General features: G+C 47.2%; 1 protein-coding gene across 1 annotated transcript in view; it reads right to left on the minus strand.

Annotated features, from left to right (window-relative positions):
• Nucleotides 1-12,748, minus strand: part of Spred2 (sprouty related EVH1 domain containing 2) — a 105,483-nt gene extending 92,735 nt beyond the window's left edge. The window contains exon 1 of the mRNA XM_034509138.2: nucleotides 11,899-12,748. Coding sequence (XP_034365029.1) covers nucleotides 11,899-11,924 — 26 coding nt within the window. The 5' untranslated portion in view covers nucleotides 11,925-12,748. The remainder of the gene's footprint in view (nucleotides 1-11,898) is intronic.
• Between the last annotated feature and the right edge of the window lie 3,690 nt (nucleotides 12,749-16,438).

Here is a 16,438-nt window from a genome sequence, read left to right on the forward strand (position 1 = left end):
CACAGGGATTCCTGATAAGACCTAAAAGCAATTCATTTCCTTACAAGATTGCTGTCTAAAAAGAATAAACTAAAAGAACCACCCTTTAAATACAATCAAAGCCCCAGGCAGTCACATGCCAGGAGATTTAAACATCATCATCTTGATCCCTGTTAACAACAATGCTATCCGCATCAGAAACAACACAAGAACTTCCTCTTTCTCTGACCTTCTCTGTTTAATTATTTCCTGTGATTTCTTCTAGGGCCGAGCTTGCATGCTGCCCAGGGCCAGCAGGCTTTCCGTACATGACTGACTTCTCTAGAAGCTGCAGAGTGCCAGCAGCCTGTTGAGATATTACACAGTTGGGGGCCTTCACATATCTAAGTGACAGATTTCTCGGGGCTCCTGGAATGCACAAACAACTTTGGTTTTCTGGGGTTTGGAGGGTTTTTTTGTTTGTTTGTTTGTTTTTTGTAGGAGGAGTGTTAGTTTTTTGAGACAGGGTCTCTCTGTGTCGCCTTGGCTGTCCTGGAACTCACTTTGTAGAACAGACTGGCCTTGAACTGAGGGATCCTCCTGCCTCTGCATCTCAAGTGCTGTAATTAAGGGCAAATACTATACCACCATGCCTGGCTTGATCTTTTATTTTCAACTGCCAGAAGAAAACATGTCTTCCTCAACTCATTCCCATCGACAGCCACACAGGAAATTCTGCCGGGGACGAGAAGAGTGTTTGGTACCACCTCCCAGTTACTATCCTCACCTTGTCCACTGAGCCTCAACTAATGAATTACTACTAATACCAGGTATGTTTCATCACATCTTAGGTCTAGACCCATAAACATAAAAAAAAAAAAATCTTAATTCCTTCTAAAAACATGCACCATCTCAGGCCCCACCCAGTCAGGATCCCATACCTATAGCAGCCCAACACAGAGTCCTCTCATCAGCTGCTCCACATAAAGTGTGCCTGTCCTTCTGGCTACTTTCTTCGTACACACTGTCCACCTGGGATGAGACAGACAGCTTGTTCTTTCTCCGAGTAAGAACTTAGACTGTTCATATTGCAGGCAGAGAAAGCCACCTTAATGGCTGAGGCTAGCTCACTCACAGAGCATGTCCAGCCTACACCAGGTCCTAGGCTAAATCCACAATGAAGGACTGGCAAAGAGATGCCACCTAGCATTAAAATTCTTACAAGATTCTGAGTTCACCTGGGCAGTGGTGTGCACACCTTTAATCCCCAACACTCAGAAGGGAGGCACAGGCAGACCTATGAGATCAGAGGATCGGCCAGCCAGGTCTACAGATTCAGTTCTATCTAGGACCGCCAGGGCTACACAGAGAAACCCTGGCTCAAAAAAGATTCCGAGTTCAAATTCTTAATAGTAGCAAGTCAATATATTTACAGTGCTTCATACAAGAATGTATGGTCCTGTGAAGTTGAGAGATACAACAGTCTTCTATAGAGATAAAATCTAAAGTCAAGAACCTGGTTAAAGAAACAAATCCTGGGTCTGGTGACATGGCTCAGCAGTTAAGAGCACTTGGTGCTCTTGCAGAGGACCTGAGTTCAGTTCTCAGCACCCAGATGGCAGCTCCCAGCCATCTGTAACCCCAGTTCCAGAGCTGATGCTCCCCTCTGCCTTCCTCCAGCACCAGGGACTCATGTGGTGCACATGTATACACACAGACAACATACATTCATAAAACAAAATTTTTATAACTAAAAAACCAAGCTGGGTGGTAGCGTTGCAGTTCAGTACTCAGAAAGCAGAGGCAGGTGGATCTGAGTTCGAGGCCAGCCGGGTCTATAAAGTGAGTTCTAGAACAACCAGGGCTACACAGAGAAATCCGGTCTCAAACAACAACAATAACAAAAATAACAATAATACAATAGTAATAATGGTAATCCAACTAAGTCCTGCTGCTGAATCATACCCATAATGCTAGCACCAAGGGTACCAAGGCAGAATAAGTGCCATGATAGTAAGGCTAGCCTAGGCCACAGAATGAGACCTTATTTAAAACAGAAACAAAACAAAACCATAAATCCTGCTGTGATCAAAAACAAAAACTTTTAACTGATTATTAGCATATTGTGTGTGTGTGTGTGTGTGTGTGCGCGCGTGCGTGTGTGGTGCTAGAGATGAAAACCAGAGTGCCTTTGTGCACGCTAGGCAAATATTCTACTAGTGACCTATATCCTCGGTCCTTGGGCAAGATGTTAACTTTACAAAATCTATTCCTCACCTACAGCGCAAGGATGCTGGAAGGTCAGCTATGCTCCCCACAGGCAGCCATGCACATGTACAACACAACCCCCACATGCCTTACAAACCACTCAAGGGCCTTGCTTGCCACGGACGCCTGACAACATCATACAGATCCTAACAACACTCGGCTTGAAGTTTTGGCTATGGGATCCGGGAAGCTCGTTAGCAGGCGAGAGAATAGGGGCAAGTGTAGCAATCAGTGAGCCGAGAAGACAAAACTGTCCTCATACCCGTAAGGCACGAGAAAGTGTCTTAACATCCTAGAACGTAAGTTCCCCAAGGGCAGGGACCGCCTGAGTCACGCTCTGACAAGTGGGTGGATTAGAGGTAGGTGTTAGGCGCTCTGTGTGCAGTGACAGGCAGTAGCTAAGCCGGTCACTCTGTTCTCCGGCTGCAACCTGTGCTGCTTGTTTCTAGCTATACAATAATTCATACGTGGTTTTGCAATTAGGGCCCTAAGCACATGCATCAGAATCTAAATGTACCACCCACAATATCAACACCTGTTCTCTAGTGCTCCTAATGTTCCCTGGAACAAAAAACAAAACAAAACAAAACAAAAAAAAAAAAAAAAACACAAAAATCAAATAAGAAAAGACAACAAGGCCCACAAACCGGTACATAACAGAAGATCCTTATCCTGAAACCTGGTGCACATGGCCCGGGGAAAAAGACCTGACTCAGTCTTGAAGCAATAAGTAATTATATTAAAACTGTTTGCCCGTATAGCTTCAGAAGGTCTGCAATATGAACCAAATTGTTGAAATATCTACTAAATTAAACTGGCCCAGCAGCACACTTGTTTCCTTGGTAGGAAATATAAAATGAAATAGCAACAGGGCATGCAAGTAGACAAAACACATCCTAAACCAACATCATCGGGGAGCCCCGGGCCTCACCAGCACTTTAGAACCAACCTGGAAGCTGTCAGTAAGAATTTTAGAAGAATTTTAGAACATGAGAAGGCCAGGGACTGCCAAGGATGGCAACTGGGAGGAAGAAATCTGACTGTCAGAGAATAGCTAAGTTATGAAAATCACAATTTCCACAAGCTGCCTGGCTCATCCCTCTGACCCAGCTCGGAGGAGGCTGATGGAGGAAGATGTCAGTACAAGCCTGAGGGGCTTCACAACCAGGCCAGTTGGGTAAGTTTCAAAACAAAGCAAAGAATGACAGCCGGTCATTACTGCCACTGCAGAAATAAAGAAAAAGAAAGTTTTATTCTAGAGGACTCTACCAGGACATCAGAGAAGCAAAGGAAACAGCAAAACAGGACCTTTACGACCTAGCTCTCCTTTCAGAAGCTCCAAGGAACGCTGAGCAAGGTACCCCACTTTTAAAGTGTGAACAGGCCATGGATACTTGACGCAGAATTCTGAAGACAAGACATCTTGGCACACAGGAGCCAGATGTGAAGGGGGTCCAGCAAACTCCCAAGAGATGTCTACGGAAAGTTTACTGGGGCTTCCACACTTCCTACTTAGTAAGAGCCGGGTCTAGACACAATGAGCTTCTGTACGTGATCCTCTTGGCTTCGGTGGTCTCAAGCTAGAGGCGGTGGCTTATGTCTGTAATTCTGGCACATGGGAAACAGAGACGGGAGGATACAGCTTTGAGGTTTGCCTGGGTTACAGTGAGTTCTAGGCTAGCCTGGGCTATATAAAGTTAAGAACCTGTCTTAAAAAACAAATAGGGGCCAGAAGGGGGTCAAATGACCCCACACCTTTAGTCCCACCACTTGAGTGGCAGAGGCAGTTGTATCTCTGTGAGTTCAAGGTCAGCCTAGTCTACATACTAAGTTCTAGGCCAGCCAGGGTTATATAGTGAGACTTTGTCTCAAAAAAACAAAACAAAAGAAACTAACAAAAATGGGGTTGAGGATCTAGCTTGAGTGGCAGAGTGCTTGCCTAGCAAGCACAAGACCCTGGGTTTAAGTGCCAGAACTGGGTGTGTAGTAATTCACTGTCATCCTAGGCTATATAATGAATTCTAGGCCAAACTGAGTTACCTGAGAACCTGTGCCAAAAAGAGAAAGAAAAACGAAAACACTTTTTTGTATGCAAGAACAAAGTGAATTATCATTAAATGTTTATGTAAGTGAAATGATTTTTTAATGAAGAAAACATTAACTTCCATCAGCATGTTTATAGAAAGCCCACTGATACACTGTCAGGCCATGGATTAAGAGTCAATAAATTCTTCAGACATCATGGGCGAAGTTTCCCTGTGTACCCGAAGTCCCTATGGAACACAAATGTAAGCCCAGCCAGGATTATCTGAGCCATCAGGGCTAGAGGAGAGAGAGAGCCAGAGCTACTCAACAGCAGAAAGAAATAACAGAATAAACCATGAAGACAGAAAGGAACGAAATCTTATTATCAGATGAATTAGGAAAGACAACTGACATTTAGCCTGGCACATTTCTATGCATTTATGAATGGATCTACTGGGAATATAACTATGAACAATACAACCAGATCTGAAAAGAATTACTATTTCAAAGGCAGAGGGAATGAGCCACAGCCATACACTTCAGAAGCTGCCTGTATCTGTTCTAATATCTTCAGTCAAAAGTACTCAATACAGCCAAGTGTGTCAGTGCACGTCTTTAACCCCAGCACTCAGGAGCCAGAGGCAGGTAGATCTCTGTGAATTCAAGGCCAGCCTGGTCTACACAATGTTCCAGGCTAGCCCGGACTACTTAGTGAGACTTTGTCTAAAATATAAAACAAAAACAAAAGTACTAAAAGCTAAGATAAAGTCAGGTTGATTTCTTTGCCTCCATCCACTAAGCCTGCATAAAGAAAGCTGTGTCTTCAGAGTTAGCACACGTAAGCACACTTTGATAGTCATGTGTACAAAAGGCTATGTGAATGTGTTGTTAATAAAGATCACCTAAGAAAGGAAACTGAAGTACTCAGGAAGCAGAGGCATACAGATCTCTGTGAGTTTGGGAGCCAGTCTGGTCTACAGAGTGAGTTCCAGGCCAGCCAGAGCTAAAACAGAGAAACCCTGTCTCAAAAGACAGATAAACAAACAAACAAACAAACAAACAAAAGAACAGAGTGGTCATAAAACAGTTACCTTTTAGGTGGGTGGGCTCTCATGCCAGTCAGTATCAAGTCTTTTATTAATCCTAGCCTGTTTTCTTTCCATGACCTGGTATACCTGTCAGGCCATTTAAGTACACACCTACTGGGGTAAACATGCAAAAAAAAAAAAAAATTACTCCTTGTCCTACCCACACACATGCAAACCACAATGAAATGCAGAAGGCCAGACACACACCCAAAGCACAATGGGTTGCTCAGAGACAGTTTAGAAATATCCTAAACTAGCCAAGTGCCACAGTTAATATTACTGCATTAGTCCGCAGGAACAGAACAGCAAGTCGGAGAGGGTTAGGAGGATACGGAGGAAGAAAGGCTGGAAAACGAAAGGATTGGAGGATGATGGGTGGGGGGTGTCTAATGAACAGAGCACATTATATGTGTGGGCATGAGACTGTAAAGGAATAAAGCAAAAACACATACACTCTGCCACGCCAGGCACTGTGTGTGCATCCATGAAAAATGTGATCAGAAGCTCTAGAAAGAGCCCCCACATTGCCAAGGTCTTACCTTTAAGGTCTAATTTCCTTCAGAGACAATGAGCCAAAACAAACAACCACACATATCAAAACTTCCTGTTCTGCCTCCATTAGCTCTGAGGATCTGCTGTTTGTGTGTGTTTGTGTTCAGCCAGTAATGTCGGACCTCTGCCAATACTGGGGTTCATCAGCACAGCTGTCTCCAGCATCAAGTGAGAAGACTCCATCGGAACCCTGCAGCTACTGCAAATTATTAATATTGTGATTTCTGCAGACTCCTTGCAGGGGTAGAAATACAGACCCGTCTTACTATGCCAGAGATGTACTTCTAAGTTGGAAAATGTGCTGATCCAGTGACACAATGCCACAGTTCAAGCTCTGGGATATAGAGGCAGGAAGAATGAATTCTGGAGTTCAAGAGTTCAAGGCCAGCCTCGGGCAACACAGTGAGACTCCCTAACCCCCATCTCTAAAAAACAACCAATCAAACAGTAAACTTCTTCCCAATTCTAACCTCAACAACTACAATCAGAATGGTGCTGAGTCACTCATGACAGATTACCACTCTCTGACAGTTCTATATTCAACTCTACAAAACAGAGCCCTGGATGCACCCTCAGAGCAGGCAAGTTAGCTCAGAGGGTGGCTAACTACAGTCTAGGCTGAACAAGTACCACAACTATAATTATTACATTCTCCCCAAGAACAAAACATCTTGTCTTACTGCGTGCCGTGTGTGTGTGTGTGTGTGTGTGTGTGTGTGTGTGTGTGTGTCCTACATGACCACAGAGACAACCTCAAGTATTGATCATTGCTAACAGGATGTTGTTGATCTCTCTTTAGTTTTTATTTTATTTATATCACCTGGATGGATGGATGGATGGATGGATGACTATGTACCACATGAGTACCTGGTGCTCACAGAGGCCATAAAAGCATATCAGATTCCCTGGTACCAGTTAGTTGTGTTCTGCCATGTGGGAAGTGAGAACAGCAAATGCTCTTAACTGCTGAGCCACCTCTTCAGTCCCTGGGGGTCTTTTCATTTGCTGCTCTGTAAGCCAGGCTACCTGACCCACAAACTTCTGGAGATCCTGCGTAGACCTGCTGCCTGTCAGCACAAGCACGGGAGATTCCCAAGGCACACTACTGTGTCCAGCTCTCTGGAGAGTCCAACTCAGGCCCTTGCATGCTTTTACCTACTAAGCCATCTCCCCAACCCCCAAACAGGATTTTGAAATAATCATATCTATTACTTTCTTCAGTACACATTTACTAAGCAAATACAATGTCCTCAGTGGTATTGGGCCAACAGCAGGAAACTAAGCAGTGGAATTGCTAATCAGTAAGCCCTAAATCCTAAAGTCCTATAGTCTGATGCAGAACGTAGCTGGGAGAAGCCCAGCTACATGGTACGAACTGCCTGGCAGAACAGGAGGAAAGAAGACTGGAGGTGGAGGGGGGAAGTCGAGGACAGCCTCCCAAAAGGATGGCTCAAAGAGGCTGGAAGGGTGAGTAGCGTCCATCTATGGATGGGAAGTAAAACAGAATCCCAGGATGAGGAGAAACAGTCACAGTAAGCTAACACTCCGTCCGAAGTTCAAGGCCATCCTCAGCTACATAAGAACCTCATGGTTAGCCACAAAAACAAGCACACAAAAGCAGAAAGAGTAAGTAAGCAAGCTGTTGGGGCAAAGTAGTTGTAGGTTTTCCTGCTGCTTTACTGACAGGTTTTCCTGGTTAAGACAGCAGGGAAGAGGATGAGATTTGCTATAGCCACAAAGAAGGCAGCATTTTCTACTGAATGGACCAAGATTCCAACTCTGCATGGTCAACTCATATTTTCATGATCAAGGGTTTTCTACTTGTAAAGACTCCCTGCCACAGAGACTCGGCCAGTGCTACAGAGCAAAAGCTGTCTCAATAATAATAATAATAAGAAGAAGAAGAAGAATAAGAAGAGCTCCTAATAATAATAATAATAATAATAATAATAAGAAGAAGAAGAAGAAGAAGAAGAAGAAGAAGAAGAAGAAGAAGAAGAGGAGGAGGAGGAAGAGCTCCTGCTTACACAGAAAGGAAACACTGACATTTAAAGGCCCATGCAAGAAGGGTTGTGGCAGTACTTGCCTATATTCCCAGCACCTGGGAGGAAGAGGCTGGAGGATCCCTTGCAAGCTCAAGAGCAGGCCTATCTACATTAAGTGCCAGGTGAGCCAGGGGTACATAGACTCAAACAAATGCACGATAATTCAGTCAGCTGGGCTTGGCGGGACTTACCTGTACATGATCTCCAATACTCAGGGGCTGGAGACAGGAGGATTTAAAGTCCAAATCCACCTGCCTGGACTACAGAGTGAGTTCAAAGCTAACCAGAACAACTTAGCAGGACTCCGTTACATAATTTAAGAATTCTTGAAAGATAACTTAAAAAAAAAAAAAAAAAAAGCTGAGTTTGGAAAGATGGCCCAATGGTGACAAGCGCTTGCTGCTCACCCAGGCCTGGGATGTGTGTCCAGCATTCACATTAGGTGGCTCACACCTGCCTAGAACTCCAAATCTAGAGGCTCCAATGCTCTCCTTGAGACTTCAAAAGCACTACGCTCACATGCACAAATGCACACTCAAATTAACCATACAGAAACAACAATATATATATTTTTTTTTTGGTCGGGTATGGCATTGTAACCTAGAAGGTAGAGACAGGAAGACCAGGGAGACGTTTGAAGCCAACCTTGGCTACACATGGAGTCTGAAGCTAGCCTGAGCTCCTGTCTCAAAAAAATAAAAAATAAAAATAAAAATAAATAAATAAAAAAAAAAAATCAGGGCCCTGTTGGGGCCAGTGGATGGCTCAGTGGGTAAAGTACTTGCCTTGCAATGAGTTTGGTTCCCAGCATCCACATAAAGAAGAGAGAGTACCGACTCCACAGAGTTGTCCTCTGACCTCCATAGGAGTAACATGACACACGTGTACACATAAGTACACACACCATACACACTGCACATACACACAAATATTAAACCTTTAAAAAGACAAAATGTCCTATGACTCAGCATTGCTTGTAGTAGGTTTAATGTCCTGTACTTGTTTCACCTAAATCTAACACTCCAGTAACATTACTTTGAACCCCCTTCCATAATCTTGGGGGGAAATAATATAATTCTCAACCCCAAGTTTGCTTAACTTCACTGTGTTTTGATATATTCCTCATACATCCTGAAGGAAAACGAAGAAAAACCACGGCAATGAGAGATCATCACCAATTTAGAACAAGCAGGGACCAAGAAATCACTCACAGAAATGACCAGGGGGCAGGGAGGGCTACAGCCATATCGGAAAGTGCCCACCTAGCAGCGTGAGACCGGGTTCCCTACGGCTGGCCACCACCTTCAGATAGGAGCAGAGGGTTCTTCCTGAACCAGGCTGTTGAGTGAATTCTTGACTTCAGAGACTAAAGGGGCGGTCTTGGACAAACTACTTAAACTCTCCTTGGGTTCTCCAAAATGGAGATGATCCCACAGTTGAGTCCTACATATTTCATTGCTACAGGAATCACATAAAGAATCTCCAGAGGCCAGTGTAAGGAAGCAAACCTGTAATTCCAGCACTCGGGAAGCTGAGACAAGAGGGTCCCTGTAAATTAAGATTCCAGCCTGGTCCCGAAGCTATCCAGGGAATTCATGGTGAAGCCCTGTCTAGACAAGAACAAAAAAAAATGTAACCCCAGAAAGTCAATTCAACAGTGGTGAAGACACCAGGGCTCTCTAACCCTCTGAAACTAGAATCCATCTCTAAGACCTACGATCTCAACAGAATTCTTTACTTTTGGAGTCAGGGTGTTACTCTTAGCCCTCTCTGGCCTCAAACTCATGACAATCCTCCTGGCTTCAGTTTCCAGCTGCTGGGATAGCAGGTGTGAGCCACCAACTTCAGCTTCTACATGCCTTCTAATCGTAGTAAAACTGATTTCTCGCCCCAAGACTGGTGTCCTCACCTGGAATCCTTCCGTTTAGGCTAGCAAATGGGGGAAGACACAAGGCTCACCTGCTACTGGAAAACAGCACAAGCCAGACCTACACTCCCGGTGGAAGGAACCAGGAACCTAATACACACTGGGCAAAGCTCTCCAAGAACCCCCAACAGCACAGGTACTGTTTACTGCCCCCTAAGGCTACTCCTAAGTGCAAGTACAGACAAGGACCCAGAAGAAGAACTGTTTATTGGTCAAATTCCAAAAGGGGAAGGCCTAGCAGATATTCCTTCCCCACTATGTTTCAGCATTCAAACTCCCAACTTTTCCCCCCCTCTACTTTATGATTTCAATGACAGGTACTGTAAGGCAAAATTTAATTGTCTAAAACAGCCCAAAGCATGCCGTGAGACTCGAACCTCTCCAGGTGGGAACCTCTCCAGGGACAGGTGTCTTGACAGATTAGGGCTACTGAAGTCAAAGTTCCCTAGGGACACACTGAAGGAAATTCCCTTTGCAGAGCATCAGCTTCCTTCCACCCAGCCTGACAATGAACGCCACAGGATAAAAGGCCATTTAAAAACAAACGAGGGCTGGGCAGCAGCTCAGTAACCCAGCTCTTGCGTGTCTGGATGTGCCAGGCCCTGGGTGCGAACTCCAGCACGGAAGACAAAGAAAAAAACAGGGAGATTTCTTAACAGTGGTACACAGGATTCTGCCACCTGCTAAAGAGCTCTTTAAGCCACCCGGTGGCCCAGTCCTGAGTCACTTCCCCTCTCTGCACTCCAGGGTGTCAGTGCTCACGGGGGAGGGGGAGTGGTGGACACACAAAAGCAAAAGGCCCAGGGTTTGGGAGCTAGTCTCCAGCCACTCCCGCTCCACCGCTCCAGGTGCCCCTCCCCTCAGCATCCCTGAGACTGCGGACTCATTCTGGAGTCCAAGCAGGCGCCGCTGCTACCTTGGCTAATGGCAGCACTGAATGAAAAGGAGCCGAGGCAGGCTCAGGATTTATGAATGTGCAGGGGAGGAGGGATATCATGTGACAATAAAGGAGAGCGTCTTATTCACAAAAAAAAAAAAAAAAAAAAAAAAGTGGTGAGAGAATACAGCCACTGAACAGCCGTCTCGGAGCCAGGAACTGCTAGGACCCCTGGCTAAGTACCCGCCAGGGCAGACCGGCAGCCCCGCCCCCAGCGCCCCGAGAGGGAAACGCCTCGAACCCAAGAGCGGAGATCCAAACCTACGTGCGACTAAGGCGGGAAGCAGCTGCCACTTGTCCCAGAGACGGTGACAAGCCCGGGTCTCCCCGAGGGGCGAGCATAAGCACCTCTGACTAAGCACCGAGAGCTTTGTTCCCCTCGAGCCTGCGGGCCGGGCACACGCACGGGCACGCGCTTTCCCTCACATACATGCCAGGAGCGCGCTTCCCCGCACGCTCTCCCGCCCTCGCTGCACACGCTTCGGATCCGCCCCCAGAGCTGCCCCGACACCGTGGGGCGCGTGTGCCGGCCCACACGCGCGTGCACACACTCACGCGCGCCGGGACTCGGCAGGCTGCTCCCGCGTTCTGGCCGCTGCGCGGACCCGGGCGCACGGACCCTGTGCCGAGCCCGACCGGTCCTCCCCCAACTCCTCCGTGTTTTTATGAATGAAAATGTGGTATGCAAATGAGAGCGATTCAAGAAAACGAAATGGCGGAGCCCGGGCCACAGAGGGCTCCGGTGAGGGCTGTGGGGAGGGCGGCAGTGCCAGGAGTCACAAAGTCACCATGCACACAGACCCATCGACCCCGGGATGCCCCGCGTGGAGGGCGTCTGAGCTTCCGCAGCAAGCAGCCTGAGGACCGCCCCGAGGTCATTTGCGCGCCCTTGGCCGGGGCTGCGACCTGGACTTGCAGACCCCAGGCGGTTTCTGCCGCCTCCCCCGACCAAACCAAGAGCCTCGCGCATAGCCCCGACAGCTCAGCCAGCGGCTGCACCCCACGCCAAGTTCCCCAGATGAGTCCCCTCCTGCGTCCTTGGCGGCGGCCCCCAAGCCGCCCCACTGGGCGCCCACGTCCCACCCGCAGCGAACTTACTCGTCCGGGTGTGTTTCTTCGGTCATTTTCTTGTTCACCTAGACGCCTGTCCCGCGGCGTGCAGCCTGGCTCCCTTCATCTTCCTGTGCGCTCGCCCCCCTTCTTCACATCTCCGACATCTCCTGATTTGGTGGTGGAGGGGGGGAGCTAGAGATGAAGGGGGCGCCGAGGCAGGCGGGGAAATGGAGAGCCCCGAGCGCAGGGCGAGGTCTGGGAAGGGGCGCACCGGGCAGCGTACGCCGTGGGCCGGCCGGGCGCGGCCCCGGGGCTCCGAGCGGGTGCAGGGGCGAGATTTGGGAAGGGGACCCGGAGGGGGAGAGCAGCAGAAAAACAAGCACGCTCGGGGCGGCGGGCGGGCAGCCGGCTGCGCTGGGGCCGGGCCGGGGTCGCCCCCGGGGACCGAGCCAATCAGGGTTCCGGGTAGCGCTCGGCGGCCGGGGGAGGTGCGCCTGGGAGGCGGTGCAGGGCGCCCCGTCCGAGCCCCATCTCGCCACTCCACCGATTTACTCCATATTGGATTCTCAGCGCCGCCAACAGGAGGAGGAAGTAGGGCGGAAGCGATGACGTCTTCCCAGCGGCCAGAGGTGGTGGAGTGCAAAAAGCTTCCTACTTGCGACCAAAATAAAAAAGATAGAGAAAAAAAAAAAACACACTCACAAAACACTTTGTCCCGCCTACTGAGCGTGCCCCTCTTCTACTCTCCCTCCCGCTAGCTTCCAGTCCAGGAGGAGCCTTGGAACGGCATGGTTGGCACTGCGTTTGTCGGACTCCGAATCCTCGTCTCCGGGGCTCCGGGTTTTAGGAAGCCCAAGAGGGAGGAGGCAGGAGCCGAAGACAAGAACACATCTGGCTCCCGTTTTGTCCCCTCCCTCCTTCCAAACCTTTGGATTAAAAATCAAGGGGGGAGGTGGCGGAGGGCGGAGATGGGGAGGAGTTTAGATGCAGCCAGAGAGTTTGGGTTTGGAGAAATACTGCGTGGTAGGGGGTGGGGCAGTGCAGGTGGCCTCCGCTGGCCTCCACATCCCAACTCCGATAGAAACCATACAAAGAGAGGGATTTGGACTTTGCCAGTGTCCTGTATAACAGAGGAGGTTCAGTTTCATGAGAATCTTGAATCTTGTGATTTTTTTTTTTTTTTGTCGACAGCAAGTGTTTTTTCTAGCCTGTATCTCTGTATCTCAGGGTGTCTTCAAACTTGCCGTGTAGCCAAGGCTGTTCTTAAATTCTTGATCCTCTTGCCTCAGCTTTCTAAGTGATGGCATTACTGTTATGCAACACCATGCCCACCTAGAGGGGGCATTTTTTAAAATAGTAATGTGTACACAGAAAAAGAAAGGCACACAGCCAAGAAACTTTTGCTTTGCAGGCAGAAATGAAGTTTAAAGGTAACAAAGTGAACTAAATTATCTAGTCAGTGAATAATGTTTCTTGTCTCCAGCTCTTAGAAGTCCATAGTTTACTGGGCCACAGATTACTGCCTTTGATGGGCTTTGGCCAAAGAGAAACCCAGGAACTCCTCATTACTCCACCCCGGCCTGTCTTTTCTTTTTTAAGAACGTGCGGGGGCAGGAGGGGGGATGCATGCATGCATGTCAGCACCATGCGTGGGTGGAGGAGCGAGGTTGTTGGATCTCCTGGAACTGGTTGCTAGCCTCCACGTGGGTGCTAGGAATTAAACCACAGTCCTCTGGAAGATCTTAACTGCTGAGCCATCTCTTCCCATCTCTCTTTAAATTATTTTTCCTACCATGGCCTAGGACCTGCCTGAGGTTTTCTGAGAGGACCCATACACCATCTAGACAACGAATAGGATCGTGCCCAGGACTCATCTTGTAGATTTGCCTGGAATCTGAATTTGTTGTATTAAAAGCCATTACAATTTTTGAAGGGGACACCATGTTTTCACTTGGCACTGGATGCTACCAATTACAGAGTCATTGGGTATTTCCTGAGATCTTGCCAGGGAACAAAGGACATAATCCCTGTCCCTCTTCTGCTCCTCAAGGCTAATAGACATTTCTGTCCTCCTGAATATGACATTAGAGACATTCCACTTAGATTTTAAATAGCTACAAAACAAAGTAGGGGGTGAAATATTTGCTTAAGAAATATAAAACTGTTGGACTGGATAATCCCATTCTATGGAGGCTAAGGTAGGAGGATTGATAGTATTTCAAGTCCAGCCTGGTCTACAACAGAGAATCCTAGGCTAGACAGAGGTAGTAAGCAAGATCCAGTCTCCATCTCAAAGAAAACCAAAAAAAAAAAAAAAAAAAAAAAAAAAGAAAAAGAAAAGAAAAGAAAGAAAGAAAAGAAAAAAAGAAAAACAGCCAGCCAAGCATGGTGGGTCATGTCTGTAATTCTAGCATTCTAGAAGCAAAAAGGTAGGTGAATCTCTGTGAGTTTGAAACCAGTCTGGCCTATATAATGAGTTCTAGGCCAACCAGACTACATGGTAAGACCCTGAACTGTGGTGGTTGTAAGAGTAATAATCTGCAACAATTAAAACAAAGCCCATACGCAAAACAAAAATAGACCTCTTACAGGTCTATGTGTATTGAGAGTTCCACAGGGGCTTGAAAAATAAGAGTTTCACCTTTGAGTCAGGTAGAAACTAGTGGTTTCATGCTTTTCACAACCATGGTCTTTGTGGACACAGATTGAGGTTCCACACTGGATTCTGAGTGGTGAGGACTCCAGGCCTCGTGACCTGCATTTTGGTTTTCTCTTAGACAACCTGAGATGCTCACAGTGAGGTCTCTATTAATTCTTCAACTTCCACAGGAATAAACAAAGCAAACCTTGTCTTTCTTTTTTTGTTTGTTTGTTTGGTTGGTTGGTTTGGGCTTTTTATTTGTTTGTTTTGTGGGTTTGAGGGTATTTTTGTTTATTTGTTTTTTGTTTTGGGGGGTTTGTCATTGTTTGTTTGTTTATTTTGAGGCCATGAAGAATGAGACATGTTGGGTGTGGTAGTAGACACCATTAATCTTGGCAGTCTGGAGGTAGAAGCAGGTGGATCTATTGAGTTCAAAGCCATACAAGTCTACAGATGGAGTTCCAGGACAGCTAGGGCTAAATGGTGAGACCTTGGCTTTAAAAAAAAAAAAAAGTCTGGTGGTTGGGGCGGGGGTGGGGGGGTAGCTGTAGAGTTGCTTAGTGCTTAAGAGCACTGGTTGTTCAAAGGACCCAGGCATGATTTGCAGCACCCATATGTCTGCTTACAACCTTCTATAACTCTAGTTCCAAAGGTCCTCTTCTGGCCTCCAAGGGCCCAAGTAGTACATGCATAGTTATACATACAGGCAAAATACCCATACACATAAAAGAAAATAAAAATAAAACAAACAAACAAAAACAGACATTCAGAGTTAGGAAGATTGGTCAGTATGATGCTTGCTTGCCATTCGAGGACCTATGCTCCATCCTTAACAGCCACATTTGACGGCCTGCAATTATAATCCCAGTGTTGGAAAGATGCAGACAGGCAAATTCCACAGGGCTTACTTGTCACTCCTGTGCTCTAACTGGCAAGTTTCAGATTGAAAAGCAAGGTGGATGGTTCCTAAAGAACAATAACCCTCCACCACCGAGTCTAATGAACTCCTTGGATCATACTCATCTGTTTCTAGAGTTTGTTTTAACATCACAGGATCTATCTGTTTTGTCCCATTGATGTCTTATTTTTCTTATTCTGTTACCCCCACAAACTATAATAAAGTCATGTTCTTTCTCAAAAAAAAATAATCGGAGACATTCAAAAATAAGTATTAGTTGGTTCTGATTTTAGATTTCAATTGAGAAGGGTCATTATGATCATCAATCTGAAAATACTGGGCATGGTAGCATCACCTGTATTCCAGGCTAGTATGACCTGCCTAAAAAACGCAGCATAAGCAACAAAACAACAACAAAAAGCAAACAAAAAAATTTTTTTTTATGCAAGTGTATAGTGGCACAATCTTTTATCTCTGGAGGCAGGAGGGTCAGGAGTTCAAGGTCATGGAGTTCCAGGCCAGCCTGAACTACTTGAGACTCGGTCTTTCAAAATAAAGTGTTGACTCAGATCTTAAAACTTCAAAAGTACTATCGATCTGCTCACAACTTCACGAAAACCCAGCACAGCTGCCTGCCTCATAATGCTGCAGGCTGGGCAGGGGAGGCCCCGTAGCTCTTCCTTTCCCAGGGGGCTGCGGGAAAGCCCGGAGCGCCCCTCGGCGGCCGGATCAGCAGGCTCTGCAGCCAGGCAGGTCCTGCTTTTCAAGCCAGTGGCCCGGCGGGGCGCAATGCGGAACCAACACTTAGGCCTCCCCTGCAGCCGGTTCTCCCCGCCCAAGCTGGGCTACCGCTGTTGTGCGTGGGATCGCAGGCCAGGAGCCGCGGCCCCGGGGCTGTCCTCGCCTCACCCCACTCTGCCCCTTCGGTATTTCTCAATGACTGGCGCTCGAGGACACTTCCGACGCGGGGGAGGGGTGCCACTCGCGCGGGTTTATCAGTTCCTTCCGGCCGCGCCCCGGCTGCTGCAGCGCCTGCATCACTACGC

This window comes from Arvicanthis niloticus, chromosome 7, assembly GCF_011762505.2.
Source record: "Arvicanthis niloticus isolate mArvNil1 chromosome 7, mArvNil1.pat.X, whole genome shotgun sequence".
Lineage (NCBI taxonomy): Eukaryota > Metazoa > Chordata > Mammalia > Rodentia > Muridae > Arvicanthis > Arvicanthis niloticus.